Source organism: Dicentrarchus labrax, unplaced genomic scaffold, assembly GCF_905237075.1.
Source record: "Dicentrarchus labrax unplaced genomic scaffold, dlabrax2021, whole genome shotgun sequence".
In the NCBI taxonomy this organism is placed as follows: Eukaryota; Metazoa; Chordata; class Actinopteri; family Moronidae; genus Dicentrarchus; species Dicentrarchus labrax.
In genome coordinates, this window is record NW_026136719.1 from 670863 (window position 1) to 688083 (window position 17221).

Genomic DNA, 17221 nt, shown 5'->3' on the forward strand with positions numbered 1-17221 from the left:
TGAAGGCAGCTGCCTTAAAATGTTTATTTTTTACAGTGTATCCTGAAGCTCTGACCTCAACGTGAGCTCGATGGAGACGCAAATGTCAATACTGATAACAGATTTTACCCTTTAATGGGCTGTGTGTGGTATTTGTATTAAATATAATATCTAATATAATACATAAAAAGATATAAACTATATATACTATAAGTGTATATGAGAGCAGTTCTGAATATAAAAGAGAATCTGAATCTTCCAGCTGTTTAAATCATAAACTGCAGAGTTTCTCTCAGTGGCGCCCCCTCGTGGTTGTGAGTTATTAAATAATATGATGAGCTGAATCACTTGTTATGTTTTCTTCTTTATATTAACACCAAATGTTATTTGTTTTCCATCTTTATTTAATAGTGTATCTACTTACCACTCAACTATATGGCTAATAAAACTACAGGTGTGTGGGAGGATGTCAGTGGATTGAACGGACCAGTGAAGAGGGCGATGGTTTTCTCCCACATTAAGGAGTTGAAAGAGGATGTTATATTCCTTCAAGAGACCCACTTATGTAACTGCGATCATCAAAGGCTCTCTAGGCTCTCATGTTCGTCAGGACATCAGGACATCAGAGGACATCAGAGGACATCAGAGGACATCAGGACATCAGGACAAGGGGAGCAGCTATACTGATTGGTAAAAACGTTCAGTTCACTCCCACTGAAACCATCTCAGATCCTGAAGGCTGTAGTGTAACTATTGCTAATAGTTACAGGCTCTGCTGAGGCTCGTGTCTGGAAACTAGACCCAGCTTTGTTAGCAGAATTCTTTCCGAAGCCTTAGACGTTTTCCTGGAAACCAACCAAAAAGATGGAACTTTCCCTTCCCTACTATGGGAGACCTTGAAGGCGAGTATTAGGGGTACTAACATCTCATATACTGTTCATGCTAACATGCAGAGAAAAAAACATCAACAAGAATTAACAGAGTTGGTTCCAGACGAATATCGCTGTTACTCTGCAGCCCCCTCACCCAAACTGAGTTTAACCTTTTTACCACCAGAGATGTGGAACATCTTTTACTTAAGACACAGGGAGCTTTGTACGAACATGGGGATGAAGCGGGGCGTTTATTGGCTCAACAATTAAAGAGCAGAAATTCATAACAGCCTTATAACAGATCCTAATGAAATGAATGGTGCTTTCAGATCCTTCTACCCCCTCCTACATGCATCTGAGGCCCCAAATGAGACATGTGAAATGTCCAGTTTCTTTTAAACCTAACTATTCCAAAGATCTCCCCAGGTGAACACCAGGAGCTATCAAAAAGATGCAGAGTGGAAAATCTCTGAGACCGGATGGTTATCCTGTGGAGTTTTATAAGAAATTCTCAAAGCGTCTGGCTCCTTTATTGTTAGAGATGTTTAAGGACTCGCTCCAACAAGGTGTTTTTTCCTCAGGCCTCTATTTCATTAATTCCTAAGGGGGACAAGGATCTCACAAACTGCTCCTCATGGTGTTAAATTTCACTCCTTAATGTGGACGTAAAAACATTAGCAAAGGCGACAGCCTGTAGATTAGAAACTATCTTTCCTAATGTAATTTCCGATGATCAAACAGGATTCATTCGTTCACAATCATCCACAGACTTTTACGTTTTATTCATTCTCCAGCCTCTCCAACCTGTCCTGAAGTAATACTCTCACCTGATGCTCAAAAAGCTTTTGACAGGGTGGAGTGGAGCTTCCTCTTTTTCAGAGACACGTCTGCTTTACACATCTCCCCGGGCATGGGTTTTAACTAACAGTACTCGATCACTGTTCTTTCCTCTATCGTCTGGGTCTCACCAGTGATGCCCCCTTTCTTCTGCCTTTTTCACCCTTGCCAATGAACGCTGAATGAAAATACTTTGTTCTCTGGGGTCAGGAGATGGGACACTGAAAATAAGGTTTATATGCTGATGATCTGCTCCTTTACATATCTGAGCCGGTATTCAGCATCCTGCACATTCTTTATGTTCTCAGTGTATTTGGAAGCTTTTATTAATTTATAATTAAATATACAGAAAAGTGAATGTTTTCCTATTAACAGTTTGCCCAGAATATATACCACTGCCACGTACAACAATATGAATGCTTCAGATACTTTCAAATTCGTCCCTTTTGGAGGAGCCACACTTCTGCATTCCCACAGATCCCACCTGTCTCAGGCATTGACAAACCCCCACCATCAAAACATGTATGTTCGGTAAATCTGCAGTCAGTTAACATTCCCACGGAAGTTGCTATGATCAAATTTATAGCACCCATGGTCTCTTTTATTTTTTCCTCTGACACAAAAATAAATCCCCGACTACCAGAAATTATGTAGTCAAGATTAACACATTTGGGGAATTTGCAGGGGTCAGCACAGCCAGAGTGCAATCGTAGTGTTCTAGTGGGGTAATAGGGTACTATGAGCTCTTTAAGATATGAAGGGGCCTGACCATGAAGAGCTTTATAGGTGAGGAGGAGGATTTTAAATTCTATTCTACATTTTATAGGGAGCCAATGCAGAGAAGCTAGTACAGGAGAGATGTGATCTCTTTTTCTAGTTCCTGTCAGTACTCGTGCTGCAGCGTTCTGAATTAATTGGAGCGTTTTAATGGACTTATTGGGGCAACCTGATAATAAAGAGTTGCAGTAATCCAGCCTTGAAGTAACAAATGCATGGATTAGTTTTTCTGCATCTGTCTGTGATAGGATGTGTCTAATTTTTCTAATATTACATAAATGAAAGAAGGCAGTCCTAGAGGTCTGCTTTATGTGGGAGGAGACAACTTTTGTCAGGAAAACATCAGCACCGAACCTGGAGCGACAGAGCGTTCTCTGTAGCTGCCCCCTCCCTCTGGAACTCTCTCCCCAAACAAATCCGTGACTGCACCGACCCTCCAGCGTTCAAATCATTGACAAAAACTCACCTTTTTAAAATTGCTTTTAATGTTGAGCTTAGTCCGATGTGTTTTTTGTGTTTTTACTATTTATTGTTGTTTTTTGCTATTTTTATGTTGTTTTTATGTAAAGTGTCTTTGAGTATCCAAAGCGCCTCTAAATAAAATGTATTATTATTATTATTATATTTATACACTGTGTAGAGTTATAAGGAGACTTTTTTATTGATTTTAATGTGAATTATTGTAAATCTATCCCCTATAGAGAGATTTATTGTATTTTTTTAAATCAATGTTGTAAACTTTCTGTCCTGTTACCAAAAATGGAAAATCTTCCATTTAGATACCTAATCAATACATTTAATTAGAAAATAAAGTTAAATGTGTTTAATTAGATTCCAGACTCTCGGCAGCTGTATTGTTCTGCAGTTATTAATCCATGATATAATAGTGATTATTGATTATTGATTATTGTGTGTGTGTCTCTTTAACAGACTGACGCTGCTTCCTGCCGCAGACACCAACCTCTCTCTCTCTCTCTCTCTCTCTCTCTCTCTCTCTCTCTCTCTCTCTCTCTCATTCTCTCTCTCTGCGGCTGCTGCTGCTACAAACAACCGACCACCACACAGGAAGGACCGGGACCGGACCGGACCGGGACAGGGGAACAGGAGACCGACAGAGACCGACAGAGACCATGACAGAAACCACCAAAACCCACGTCATCCTGCTGTCCTGCGGCAGCTTCAACCCGATCACCAAGGGACACATCCATATGTTCGGTGAGCATCTGGGCCTGAGGGTGGGGGGGGAGGAAGGGTGGGGGGGGTACGGGCTGTGTTTGTGTTATTATAACATCAATATCTCCTGGAACCGCCCCATTAAATAACCGTAACGCATCTGAGCTAAAACGGTAAAAATATGAACGGGGTCTGGTGCGCGGCGGCTGGTCGCTGTCCAGCAGGGTGGTGCTGAAATGGGCGACGGCTCCACATCGAGCGGAACATAATGAAAGCAAAGCCCACACTGAGGACATGTTAGGGACATAACGGGACCGAGCTGCTCGCTGTCTGGACCCGGTTCTAGGCGGAAGACACGGAAATGTTCCGTGTCGGAGCTCCGCAGGGCCTCGCGCGGCGCCGCGCGGCGTGTGGCGCAGCCCAGAAAACAAGATCCTCCAGAGATCAGTGAGACAGGAAACAGACAGACAGACAGGCAGACAGAGAGACAGAGAGGCAGACAGACAGAGAGAGACAGACAGAGAGAGAGAGACAGGCAGACAGACAGGCAGACAGACAGCTGGTGCCTTGCTCAGTGGCAGTTTCCTGCGTCATTAGAGAGGAAGAGGAGCTGCAGATAAATTATTGAGGAGGAAGAATGAAGATTTCTGTCGCTGCTGTTCACAGTGTTTACTGGTTGACTTACTGAGAGTTACTGAGAGTTGGATCTATTTCAGCTTATTGATTATTGATTATTGATTATTGATATCTTCCGCTGTACACTGAGCTCACTCTGCTCTCCATAATACTGCTGTTGTATATATATATATATATATATATAAAGATATCTATATATATTATACTGCTGTTATATATATATACCACTTTATAGATATATCTCTTTATAGATATAAAGATATATATTATACTGTTGTTATATATATATATCTCTTTATAGATATATCTCTTTATAGAGATATATATATAAAGATATATATTATACTGTTGTTATATATATATATCTTTATATATATCTCTTTATAGAGATATATATATAAAGATATATATTATACTGTTGTTATATACTGCTGTTATATAGATATATCTCTTTATAGATATAGATATAAAGATATATATTATACTGCTGTTATATATATATCTCTTTATAGATATATCTCTTTATAGAGATATATATATAAAGATATATATTATACTGTTGTTATATAGATATATCTCTTTATAGATATATATATAAAGATATATATTATACTGTTGTTATATACTGTAGGATAACTGATATCTTCCTATCATTGCTTTTTGTTTAACGTCTGCACCGTCACAGTTTCCTCCCACGGATCAATAACGCCTCTGACAGGGAATACGCTCGGTTTAATATTATATATATATAATGGACGTTATATATAAATGTTGTTTTAAGAGATTATCTTCATTTAAAGGTTCAGTGTGTACCACTGAGGAGGATCTATCATTATTAAAGTAATATAATATTTATCGGTGTTCAATCAGCTGAACGGTATCGCGTTTGTTCCTTTGAGACGGTTTTATCGGATCCAAACAGCGAATGTAAAAATGTCAACGCTTCCAACTGGAGAGCTAATTAGCAGCTAGCATAGCATCCTGTTTGTAGGGTTAGGAGGCGGCCATTTTGTTTCACACTGTCCTCACGAATAAGTTTTTCTCGAATCCGGATAAATACTTTATCGTATCGGCCTCACGTCCAGACGGATACGGAGTTTTCAGGGTGTGAAAACGGTATTTTTTGGAAACGGGTCCCAGAGTGGGAAAATCTGAAAACGCCGGATTCGTCTGGACAGCGATGACGTATTAGCCCCGCCTCTCTATCCTTTAACCTCCGCTAGACACATCATAACAACAACAACAACAACAACAACAACAACAACAGCACATGCTCCATGGCTTCTCTTCCGGTTTTAGTGTGTTGGTGTGGCGGCGTCACAGCGCCACATACAGGCCTGGCATATGTACGACATTTCTGCAAACGACGCCGTGTTCACGGAGATTGTTTTCTAAGCGGCATCGTATTGGGTGAGGCCGCGTATTCGTGAGGACAGGCTCTCAGTTTGTTGTTGGAGGGACGGAGGACTGACGTCTTCTTCACTGGTCACAGAGGCTGTGCTAGCAGCAGTTAGCGGCTGCTAGCAGTAAAATCCTTTATCGGTTCAAATCATCTAGAGTTAAAAAGCACCAAATTCTAAACATATACACTGTTTATTGATTATAGATTATTGATTGACTCTGCTACATATAGGACAAATCTTTAGAAAACAGAACAATAAGCAGACATTGAACAGGATAAGGAGAGCGACGCTGTGTGCCTTCCAGCTGAATATTATCATGGAGGTGAATCCAGAGTGGTTCAGATCAAACTTTCCTCCTCAGGCTCTTTGATGTGGATGTTTGGTTTCCCGATGCAGCAGCACAGCAGCCATCTTCCCATCATGACCTATATTCACCAGCAGCTCCTCCATCTCTGTATCTTCCTCTGGGCGACGTCGCTGCAACCTTCCTTCCTCCAGAGCTGAAGGAAAATGAATGAGGAACCTACAAAAAACCTCCTCAAAGACTTAAAGCACAAAGCAGATACTAAAATCTGACATTAAAGCTGCACTAATTCATATATTTATGCTTTTATATCCATATTCAACCAGATTATCTTAAAATCACTACTCTAATCAATGACAATCTGATCGGTATGTTGTGCCCACACAGCAGCATTTTGAGGATTCAATGCAGTCAAACGCGTTCCTGATACACTGTAAAAAAATATCTGTACGTTTTCTGTGTTTTTCTGTTTATTTTACAGATTTTTTAAATAGCGTTTGTTGTGTGTGTGCGTTAACTGTTTAGTGTTGTCGGGGCTTCGTAGTTTAAATGTTGCAGTTACAAAAAGGTCAACATATTAATGACTGTTGATCGCATTAGATCGTTTGTTATAATAGAAGGCCTGGAAATGACTTCCTGTTGGGGTTGGGGTTGGATCCAACAGACCTTTTGTACATAGACTTTAGCTTCATGTGTACCGATTTTCATACACATTGGTTAAACGTGCTGCTGGGGCCGCTCTGTAGGGGGCGCCGTCGAGTCATTTTTCTACACATGTGCTCAAAGCTCCTCACACTCAGACTGTTGTTCAACCTCACAGCAGGTTTCCGCCACTGTGTGACTGTGGTCTGATGGATGAAGCAACATTTAAAAAAGCTTGGACTCATTTAGTTTGCCTGAGGACAATAAGAGCAACTCTTCAACCCTCATTTTAAAGTTCAATCAACAGTTTCTGCTTAATGACAAACTTTAATTGTACAGTTTTACACAAGATGGATTACAGTGGACACAAACTCTGAGCAGATAACTTCAGATACAATCTCTGGAACATCAAGAAACAAATCAATCAGGATCAATGTTTGGTGCCATTGATATTCAGGTTGAACAAACTCCAGAGAGAGAGTGTAGTTGGAGCCACAGGCCTTCGGAGCACTGGGGGGTTTGTTCGGTCCAAAGGGACAGTTTTCAGACTGGTTCTGAATAATGGAGCCCGAGTTTAACCTGCTGATCAAATTCACTTTATAGATATAATCAATGATCCAATCACAAACCTATAGCTGCCATCATTCACAGATTGATTAACAACTAAATGTTACATCAGTAATGTGTGTAAACACAGCAGCAAACAGGAACCTGGTTTCTGGACCCAGAAGCAGCTTTTACTGAGTTTATCTGGATCACGTTACTATGGAAACCCAAAACCACCAAAAACCTCATCATCATCATCATCATCATCATCATCATCTTCATCATCATCATCATCATCTATTTCTATTGAACAGTCACAGAGACTTTCTCTGGTAGAATCTTCAGCTGTTTATAATCCCCAGTGTAAATAAATGGAAACAGTCTCTCAGTGAAAGTGTGTGTGAAGGTGTGTATGTGTGTGTTAGTATCAGGATCAGAGAACGACAGCTTTCCTCTGTTCCAGTCCAGATTCACTCTGATCCTCTGGACCTTCTTCTGAACTACAAGAACAGTGGGTGGAGCTGATGGGGAGGATGCTCTGTATTTACCTAACCAGAACCATATTTCCCATAATCCAGACTCTGTCTCCCTTCCTCTGGACAGACTCTGCTAACACACCCAGTCTCCAGTATTCACTGTCTCCAACCTCGACATCCCAGCTGTGAGTCCCTGAGTTAAAGCCCTCAGAACCCAGAACACACCATGAAGAATCAATCCTCTCTGGATTATCAGGAAGCTGTTGTTTCTCTCCTCCTCTCACACTGGTCAGATCTTCAGACAGGATGAGTTCTGGACCAGCAGTGTTTGGATCCAGAATCACAGGAGTGTAGGAGACCATGTCCTTCATCTTGTTCCAGATGTTGAAGGTCAGGTTGCCCAGGTGTTTGGCCTCGTCTATCAGAGCTCCTGAGGGCAGCTGTGGATCCTCCAGCAGGGGGCGCTGCTGGACTCTTTTCACTGCAGCCTTGTAGTTGTTCAGGAATGAGACGTCTTCAGCTCTCAGCTCCTCCTCTGTGGCTCTGACTGTGTCTGAAAGAGCTGCTATCTCTCTGCTCAGAGCCTCCATCTTCTCCTTCATCATCTGACTCTTCTGCTCCTCTTCCTCCCTCAGTGCAGTCAGCCTGGCCTCCTCTTCTAGAAACTGGTGAAGCTTCTTAAACTTCTCCTTAATCTTCCTCACTGTGTGTCGGGCCTGGACCTTCATGTGTTCTGCTGTTTGATCAAACTTCACTTTAACTCCTTCACAAACCTTTAACTTCTCCTTTAAAGGCTTCAGAGATTTCTGGAGCTCCTCTTTGTGATCCTGTGCAGCTTCATCGATGGGTCTGAATCTGTGGTTGGTGTGTTTCTTTGAATCTCTGCAGACGACACACACTGGCTGCTGATGGTCCAGACAGAAGAGTTTGAGTTTCTCAGAGTGCAGACTGCAGAGAGCCTCTGAAGATCTCTGATCTCTCTCCTGTAAGAAACTCTCACACAGGTTCTTTAAAGCCAAGTTAGGAGGTAGATCTTCCCTTGAATGTCTTCTCTTACAAACTGGACACTCACGTGTTACTTTCTCTGTCCACCAGCTCTTCAGACAGTCTTTACAGAAGCTGTGGCTACATGACAGGATGACCGGATCTTTAAAGATGTCGTGGCAGACAGGACAGCAGAGATCTTCCTCTAATCTGGAAGCCATTTTGTCTGTGAGTGCAGCTGAAAGCACAGCAGGCAGCTCCAACAGGAAACCAGTCAGTCACTCCCTGTTCTCTGAAAGTTACTTTCACTTTGAGTCTTTGGAGTCAAACTCAATTCAATTCAATTCAATTTTATTTGTATAGCGCCAATTCATAACAGAAGTTATCTCAGGACACTTTTCAAATAGAGCAGGTCTAGACCGAACTCTTTAACATTAATTACAGAGACCCAACAGTACCACCATGAGCAAGCACTTGGCGACAAGGGCAAGGAAAAACTGCCTGTTAAAAGGCAGAAACCTAGGACAGATCCTCCGGCTCTAGGTGGGTGGTCGTCTGTCTCGACCAGTTGGGGTGAGAGAGAGAGAGAGAGAGAGAGAGAGAGAGAGAGAGAGAGAGAGACAGACAGATGCACAGCAACAACAGTAATGGCAATGGCAGTCAAGCAGGACCATGGCAGGAGGCTCCACCAGGATCCATGAGAACCTGCGAGACGAGAAAGCACAAGAACTCCGGGGAAGAAGTGGAGTTAGTAACATGCATTAAAGGGACATGAATGAGTGCAGAAAGAGAGAGGAAGAGAGTAGCTCAGTGCACCATGGGAAATCCCCCGATAGTCTAGGCCTATAGCAGCATAACTAAGGGATGGTTCAGGACTCACCTGATCCAGCCCTAACTATAAGCTTTATCAAAGAGGAATGTCTTAAGCCTACTCTTGAATGTGGTGAGGGTGTCTGCCTCCCGAACCACAACTGGAAGCTGGTTCCACAGGAGAGGAGCTTGGTAACTGAAGGCTCTGGCTCCTGTTCTACTTTTAGAGACTATAGGAACCACAAGTAGCCCAGCATTCAGAGAACGTAGTGTTCTAGTGGGGTAATAGGGTACTATGAGCTCTTTAAGATATGAAGGGGCCTGACCATGAAGAGCTTTATAGGTGAGGAGGAGGATTTTAAATTCAATTCTACATTTTATAGGGAGCCAATGCAGAGTAGCTAGTACAGGAGAGATGTGATCTCTTTTTCTAGTTCCTGTCAGTACTCGTGCTGCAGCGTTCTGAATTAATTGGAGCGTTTTAATGGACTTATTGGGGCAACCTGATAATAAAGAGTTGCAGTAATCCAGCCTTGAAGTAACAAATGCATGGATTAGTTTTTCTGCATCTGTCTGTGATAGGATGTGTCTAATTTTTCTAATATTACGTAATGAAAGAAGGCAGTCCTAGAGGTCTGCTTTATGTGGGAGTTAAATGACAAATCCTGATCAAAGATAACTCCAAGATTCCTGACAGTGGTGCTAGAGGCCAAGGTAATGCCATCTAGAGTGACTATATCTTTAGACAATGAGTCTCTAAGGTTTTTGGGGCCAAGAACAAGAATTTCGTTTTTTTCTGAGTTTAACATCAGAAAATTGCAGGTCATCCAGGATTTTATGTCCTTAAGACATGTTTGTAATTTAGATAATTGATTAATTTCATTGGGTTTGATTGATAGATATAACTGCGTATCATCTGCATAACAGTGAAAGTTAATGGAGTGATTCCTAATAATGTTGCCTAAAGGGAGCATATATAAAGTAAATAGTATTGGTCCAAGTACAGAACCTTGTGGAACTCCATGACTAACTTTAGTATTTATGGAGGATTCATCGTTAACATGTACAAACTGAGAACGATCTGATAAGTATGACTTAAACCAGGTTAGGGCAGTTCCTTTAATGCCAATTTGATGCTCAAGTCTCTGTAAAAGAATATCATGGTCAATGGTGTCAAATGCAGCACTAAGATCTAATAATACAAGTACAGAGACAAGTCCATTGTCAGAAGCAGTCAGAAGGTCATTATTAACTTTAACCAGAGCTGTCTCTGTGCTATGATGAACTCTAAATCCTGACTGAAAATCCTCAAATAAACTATTGTTATGTAGAAAGTCACACAACTCTTTGGCGACTACTTTCTCCAGAATCTTAGAGAGGAACGGGAGGTTAGAAATCGGTCTATAGTTGGCTAAAACCCCTGGGTCAAGAGTGGGCTTTTTAAGAAGGGGTTTAATTACAGCTACTTTAAAGGACTGTGGTACATATCCTGATAATAAAGAAAGATTAATCATATCCAGTAAAGAAGTGCCAATTAAGGGAACAACTTCTTTAAGCAGCCTAGTTGGGATCGGGTCTAACAAACAGGTTGATGACTTCGATGAAGAAATGATTGAAGTTAACTGATGAAGATCGATAGCAGAAAAACAGTCTAAATATATATCTAAGTTTACATTGACAGAAGTCCCTGAACTTGGAGAGCCACTGATAACTGTTGATGGCAGTTGGTGATTAGTTTTTTCTCTAATAGTAATAATTTTATTATAGAAGAAGCTCATGAAGTCATTGCTACTTAAGTTTATGGGGATATGTGGCTCAATAGAGCTGTGACTCTCTGTCAGCCTGGCTACAGTGCTGAAGAGGAACCTAGGGTTGTTCTTATTTTCTTCTATTAGTGCTGAGTAATAGGCTCCTCTGGCATTACGGAGGGCCTTTCTATAAATCTTAAGATCATCTTGCCAATTTGAGCGATATTCTGTTCAGTTTGTGGATTCAGCAGCTGGTTGAAGTGGTAGTATTCCAGTATTCCCAGTATTCCCTCCTGTAGCTGTCCTGTCTCAGTGGGTTTTGGTCTGAAGGTGAATCTTATCGTCTGTCTCTGTCTGTGTGTCTCCCGTCAGTGAAGCACAATAACAACCTCTGTTTCCTGGTTTGTCTCAGGTGAGTCAACGGAGGGGGAGTTTCTTCAGAGCAGGAACACACACGATTGGACACACTCTTATTTTACTGGCTGCAGTATGAAAATCACATGTCCTAATAATACCTTGTTGTTAGTAGATCTGCTGCGTCACTTTGTAATCAATGATCTGAATCTCGTTTGCAAATTAACACAAAAAGGTGGGAACGAATTGAATCTCGTGCAGAAGCACAAACATGTTGAGGATTCAATGTTGTAAAATGTGTAATCGAGCACAATATTTCCCTCTGAGATGTAGAAGAATAAAGTTCCATAAATTAGAAATATCATTTTGGAGGATTCACATTTTCATCCCTGAACTTTGTGTTTGTGTGTTTTCAGAGAAAGCCAGAGAATATCTGCACAAAACAGGTCGTTTCATCGTGATCGGAGGAATCATCTCGCCGGTGCACGACTCCTACGGGAAACCTGTAAGTCAAAAAGACCCCCGTCATCATTTACTGAGGAGAATGTCAGACGCTTGTGTTCAGACTGCAGCACAGTACAAAGCACAGAGAGCATCAGGTAGCATCATGTAGCATCATGTAGCAGCAGACGGCAGCAGACAGCAGCAGACGACAGCAGATAGCAGATAGCAGCAGATAGCAGATAGGAGCAGATAGCAGATAGCAGCAGACAGCAGCGTCCTGTGTGCAGCTGCTGTTGTTTTCCACTCTGGTTCCTGCTGGAATTAATGAAGCTCTTGTCCTACTTTTGCTGCGTCTCTATAGAAACACACAACATGAATAATAAATGCTACAGAAACAGTTTCAGTCTTTGCTGCTCATTTCAGTGTCGGCACTAAACTCTCCAGATGATGGTTGGTTGAATTTGCGTTCCTGGAAGGTCGGATTAATGTCTGCCACCAGGTCGGATTCCCCTTGAATGGAACGAAGTGGTGGAAACACTATCAACACAAAATGAAAGCTTTCATAGCTGCTTTAAAGGTTTTATTTGTGAGATTCTGAAGCATTTTAAGTATAATCAGTGTGTGAGTCAGTGTGTGTGAACAGGTTGTAGTGGAGCTTTGTCCCTCTGCTGTCTGTGGACTGATCTCTATGTGTCTCTATGTAGGATGAGGGTCAAAGGTTGTGACCTTTATGCTCCCGAGTGCCAACAGTGGGCAACACAGAGTCCAACACAGAGTCCAACACAGAGTCCAACACAGAGTCCACAACACAGAGTCCAACACAGAGTCCACAACACAGAGTCCAACACAGAGTCCACAACACAGAGTCCAACACAGAGTCCAACACAGAGTCCAACACAGAGTCCACAACACAGAGTCCAACACAGAGTCCAACACAGAGTCCACAACACAGAGTCCACAACACAGAGTCCAACACAGAGTCCACAACACAGAGTCCAACACAGAGTCCACAACACAGAGTCCAACACAGAGTCCAACACAGAGTCCACAACACAGAGTCCAACACAGAGTCCAACACAGAGTCCAACACAGAGTCCACAACACAGAGTCCACAACACAGAATCCACAACACAGAGTCCAACACAGAGTCCACAACACAGAGTCCACAACACAGAGTCCAACACAGAGTCTAACAGAGTCCAACACAGAGTCCAACACAGAGTCCACAACACAGAGTCCAAAGTCAAAGCTAACATTAATGCTAAGCTAGTGGAACATATTGTCTGATTGTGCTGTTAGCTGGATAACGTTAGCTTGGTTGCTAACGCAGCAAAATACTGTCAGCTAGCTTCATCCAGACTCTTTGTGTAACTTGTCAACTACCTTATAAAGGATACTTTAGCTAATACTGAGAAATAATAACATCAGAAAGTAAAATAACTCTTATTTGTGTGTTCAGGGTTTAGTGCCCAGCAGACATCGTCTCACCATGTGTCAGCTGGCTGTTCAGTCCTCTGATTGGATCAGGTGAGACCGCTTTAATATCTCTGTGTGACACTGAAGGTAAGAAACTTTATTTAACGAGATGTTGAGATGTTCTGTAACTGTGACACATCTGCTGTGTGTGTGTCTGTGTGGGCTTTGGTGCAGGGTGGACCCCTGGGAGTGTTACCAGGACACCTGGCAGACGACCTGCAGCGTGCTGGAGCATCACCGGGACCTGATGAAGGTGAGGACGTGGTTATTATTAATATTTATATGATTATGGGCTCACCTGGTAGAGCTGGCCCCATGTACCGAGTCCTTGCTGCAGCGGCCCAGGGTGCGAATCCAAAAAATAAATAAATAAATGTTTTATATTATTAATTTTTCTCAACTTATTTTGAAAAAATGTCTAAACAGGAATGTTTTGAATTTTAAAGGTAAACTTTTATTTTTATATTTTATATATATATATATATAAATATATTGTATTGATCAGTATCAATAACAGCAGAGAACAGCTGATAATATTGAATATTGATCAGATATTTTTATATATTTATATTTATAATGACCCTTTGTTGACTCTGGCGCTCCCTGTGGACAGGAGCGGTACTGCTTCCGCCGCCTTGTTTGACTCACATTAATAATTAATAATAACTAATGATAACTATATAGAAGTGCAGCAGTTACCATGGCAACCTCAAACCTCTGCAGTTCATTAAAAAAGTGTTGATGAAGAAGTTCTGCTTCCTCAGAGAGTCACCGGCTGCATTCTGTCCAACGTCAACACGCCGTCCACGACCCCCGTGATTGGTCAGCCGCAGAACCAGACTCCGCCCATCTACCAGAACCACAACAACATGAATCACAAGCCCACAGCCAGTGAGTCCTTCAGTGTTCAGTGAGCTAATGAATGTGCTGTGTGTCTGAGAGCTGCTTCCTCACCCTCCTCTTCCTCTCTGCAGTCAAACTGTGGGGGAAGGTCAGCGAGAGTCTGGGGAAGATCTGCTGCGTCCGTCCGCACATCGAACGCTTCACCTTCGTCGGTAAGTAGACCACACGTACGTAAACCTGAATATAATGTTAATATTTTTAAACTGTAAAGTCACAGAAATTACAAAATACAGTCGTCTTTCTGTAATTAGGATTTCTGCTTTAATTTGAACTAAAATCGAATTGTTTTGTCTCTTTAATATTTAATATTTACAGTGTAAACAATGATCTATAAATCCAGGTGAACTCTGCTATAATACAATAATCAGACTTACATTTACAGCAGAGTGCTGTTATTATTGGATTGTTATTATTTTAATGTGAATGTTAAAAGTTATAGAAGTGTAATAAAAGTCATTATCTGTGAGATTACAGTAATTATTGCTGTTTACACTGATAACAACTGTATTTGGACAGTTTACCTTATACACTGATAAACAACATTTATTCTACAGTTTCTGTTGTTTTATGTGAAAAAGGGACATTTTCTTTCCATAATAACATAATGATTATTTACAGTTCACATTGTTTGACATTAGACATTAGATGATGAGTATTTCCTGTAAACTGTCCACTGATGACTGAAACGTACTGTGTGTCAGATGAGAACGCCAACCTGGGGACCGCGATGAGATACGAGGAGATCGGTGAGTCTGAACCTGAAGTGTCTCCTGTGTGGTGTCCTCTGGTTTCCTTCCTGCTGTGTCCGAACTCCTTCTGGTTTGTTTGTTTGTTTGTTTGTTTGTATCCAGTAAACAAGTTGTTTACTGAGGACGTGTCTCTTTCCTCCTGCCTGTTTGTCGTCTGTAGAGTTACGCATCTTGCTCCTGTGTGGCAGTGATCTCCTGGAGTCCTTCTGCATCCCTGGCCTGTGGAAGGACAGTGATGTAAGCACACTGTAGCCCCGCCCCCACCCACATTAACCCCGCCCCCACCGCACTGTAGCCCCGCCCCTTGGCTCCGACGGGTCATTCCGATGTTCTTCTGCAGAAAGAAAACATTATCGTCCAAAGCATGCTACGTTATTCTCCTTTCACACTGCTAATGAGCTAACGACCGAGCTAATATGAATGCTAGCATAATGAATGCTAGCATAATGCTAGCTAATATGAGTGTTAGCGAGAGACTGTCCCGCCCCTTTTTGCTCTGTCCTCCAATCACAGTCGAGCCTCGTCAACTTCCTCCTTCCTGTCCTTAGATATGCTACATGCTAAGCTAGTCTATGTTGGAAAGACTTAAAGTCACATCTTAAGTTAGCGAATGCTAGCTAACTAGCTAACTAGTCTACATCAACCGCTAGCTGGCTAATGTTATCTTAACGTAAGCTAAGCTAATTAGCCTCCGCACAATATCAGTGAGAACCCGAAGCTAACAGTTTGCTAACATTTGCTAACAGTTTGCTAACAGTTTGCTAACAGTGAGTTACATTGGAGTTTATTTAATTAGCATTATTAGCATTATTAGCATTATTAGCGTGACATCATAGTGAGTAGATGTATTGATCCAGAGTGAGACGGACCGGTTGGTTCTGTGTGTGGACGTATCGGACCTGAGCAGGTTCTGGCTGTGGTTTCAGATGGAGGTGATCGTGGGGGATTTTGGGATCGTGGTGGTTCCTCGTGATGGCGCCGACACCGAGAGGATCATGAATCACTCGTCTATCCTCCGCAAGCACAAGGTCAGAACCAGAACCAGAACCAGAACCTCGTCTGGACCTCGGTCTGTATTCTGTGTGAGGAACCTCCTCCTCTTCATCGTCTGTTCTCCGTTTCAGGACAACATCGTCATGGTGAAAGACGCGATGACTCATCCGATGTCCGTCGTCAGCTCCACCAAGAGCCGGTGGGTCGACGCCGTCACCGTGACGATAACGTCAAAAAAAGAGTTTCTAAAGAACTTAGCCTAGCTTAGCACAAACAGATGAAGCCTCAGACTAACGTCCTGTTATCTGCCCCCCCCCCTCAGACTGGCCCTGCAGCACGGGGACGGACACGTCGTGGATTACCTGAGTCAGCCGGTCATCGACTACATCCTGCAGAGTCAGCTGTACATCAACGCCTCGGGGTAGAGCACAGGGAGAGGGGGGGGGGGCTACAGCTACCATCATCTATATAAACCCCCCCGCCCCAACAACAACAACAACAACAACAACAACAACAAACATCCTTCTGTCTTCTGTGTCAAACATATTCTCTTCTTTGAGCTTTAGTGTCCCATCAGTGGGGGGGGGGATCAATAAGGGCTGCAGAGGTGTCACTGATGTGTTGGGGGGGCGTTGAGTGTTTGGACCTCACGCAGGAACAGGAAGCAGAACGCTGGTTACAGGAAGTTAAGGAGGAGCCGAGGATGCTAACCTGAGGGATTAGCATCGTTAGCATTGATAATCACCTGTATGGATTATTAGATTATTAGATTATTAGATTATTATCTATTAACTATCATCAAAGATTATGAGGTTGTTTATTTGCTCTGAACGACGTCGGAGTTTCTTCATGAGCTCATTTCTGCCAATGTGATGACAAAATGTAAGAATTATAATTTAATTATAATCAATTTAAACTTTGTATGAGTGATCGGCCCGGAGAGACGTTACACTGTAGAAAAAGAAAAAGTTTAAAGGAAACTCTTTACGTTTTTAGTCAAACTCAAACTTTTAAGTTTTGAAATAAACTTTAAAAAGTTTTGCAGACATAATAATAATAATAATAATAATAATAATAATAATGTTGTTGTAATTTTTACTTTAGAGAAACTTTAA

At 42.0% G+C, this 17221-nt stretch overlaps 1 protein-coding gene and 1 pseudogene across 1 annotated transcript; one reads left to right on the forward strand and one right to left on the reverse strand.

Moving 5' to 3' along the window:
- Positions 1 to 3460: 3460 nt before the first annotated feature.
- Positions 3461 to 16704, forward strand: nmnat2 (nicotinamide nucleotide adenylyltransferase 2). Its single transcript, XM_051380351.1, has 11 exons — positions 3461 to 3680; positions 11958 to 12046; positions 13445 to 13512; positions 13636 to 13714; positions 14226 to 14352; positions 14436 to 14516; positions 15066 to 15110; positions 15274 to 15350; positions 16040 to 16141; positions 16238 to 16305; positions 16429 to 16704. Exons 1-11 carry the CDS (start codon positions 3596 to 3598, stop codon positions 16529 to 16531), a joined length of 924 nt encoding a protein of 307 aa, XP_051236311.1. The 5' UTR covers positions 3461 to 3595; the 3' UTR covers positions 16532 to 16704.
- Positions 6931 to 8877, reverse strand: LOC127352166 (E3 ubiquitin-protein ligase TRIM35-like; annotated as a pseudogene).
- Positions 16705 to 17221: the final 517 nt, after the last annotated feature.

What these genes read in the sequence shown, in the direction of transcription:
- nmnat2 (XM_051380351.1), top strand. Translation starts at nt 3,596, where the DNA reads ATGACAGAAACCACCAAAACCCACGTCATCCTGCTGTCCTGCGGCAGC. An exon ending in GGGACACATCCATATGTTCG is followed by an intron (nt 3,681 to 11,957) that starts GTGAGCATCTGG and finishes GTGTGTTTTCAG; the next exon opens with AGAAAGCCAGAGAATATCTG. An exon ending in CAGTCCTCTGATTGGATCAG is followed by an intron (nt 13,513 to 13,635) that starts GTGAGACCGCTT and finishes GCTTTGGTGCAG; the next exon opens with GGTGGACCCCTGGGAGTGTT.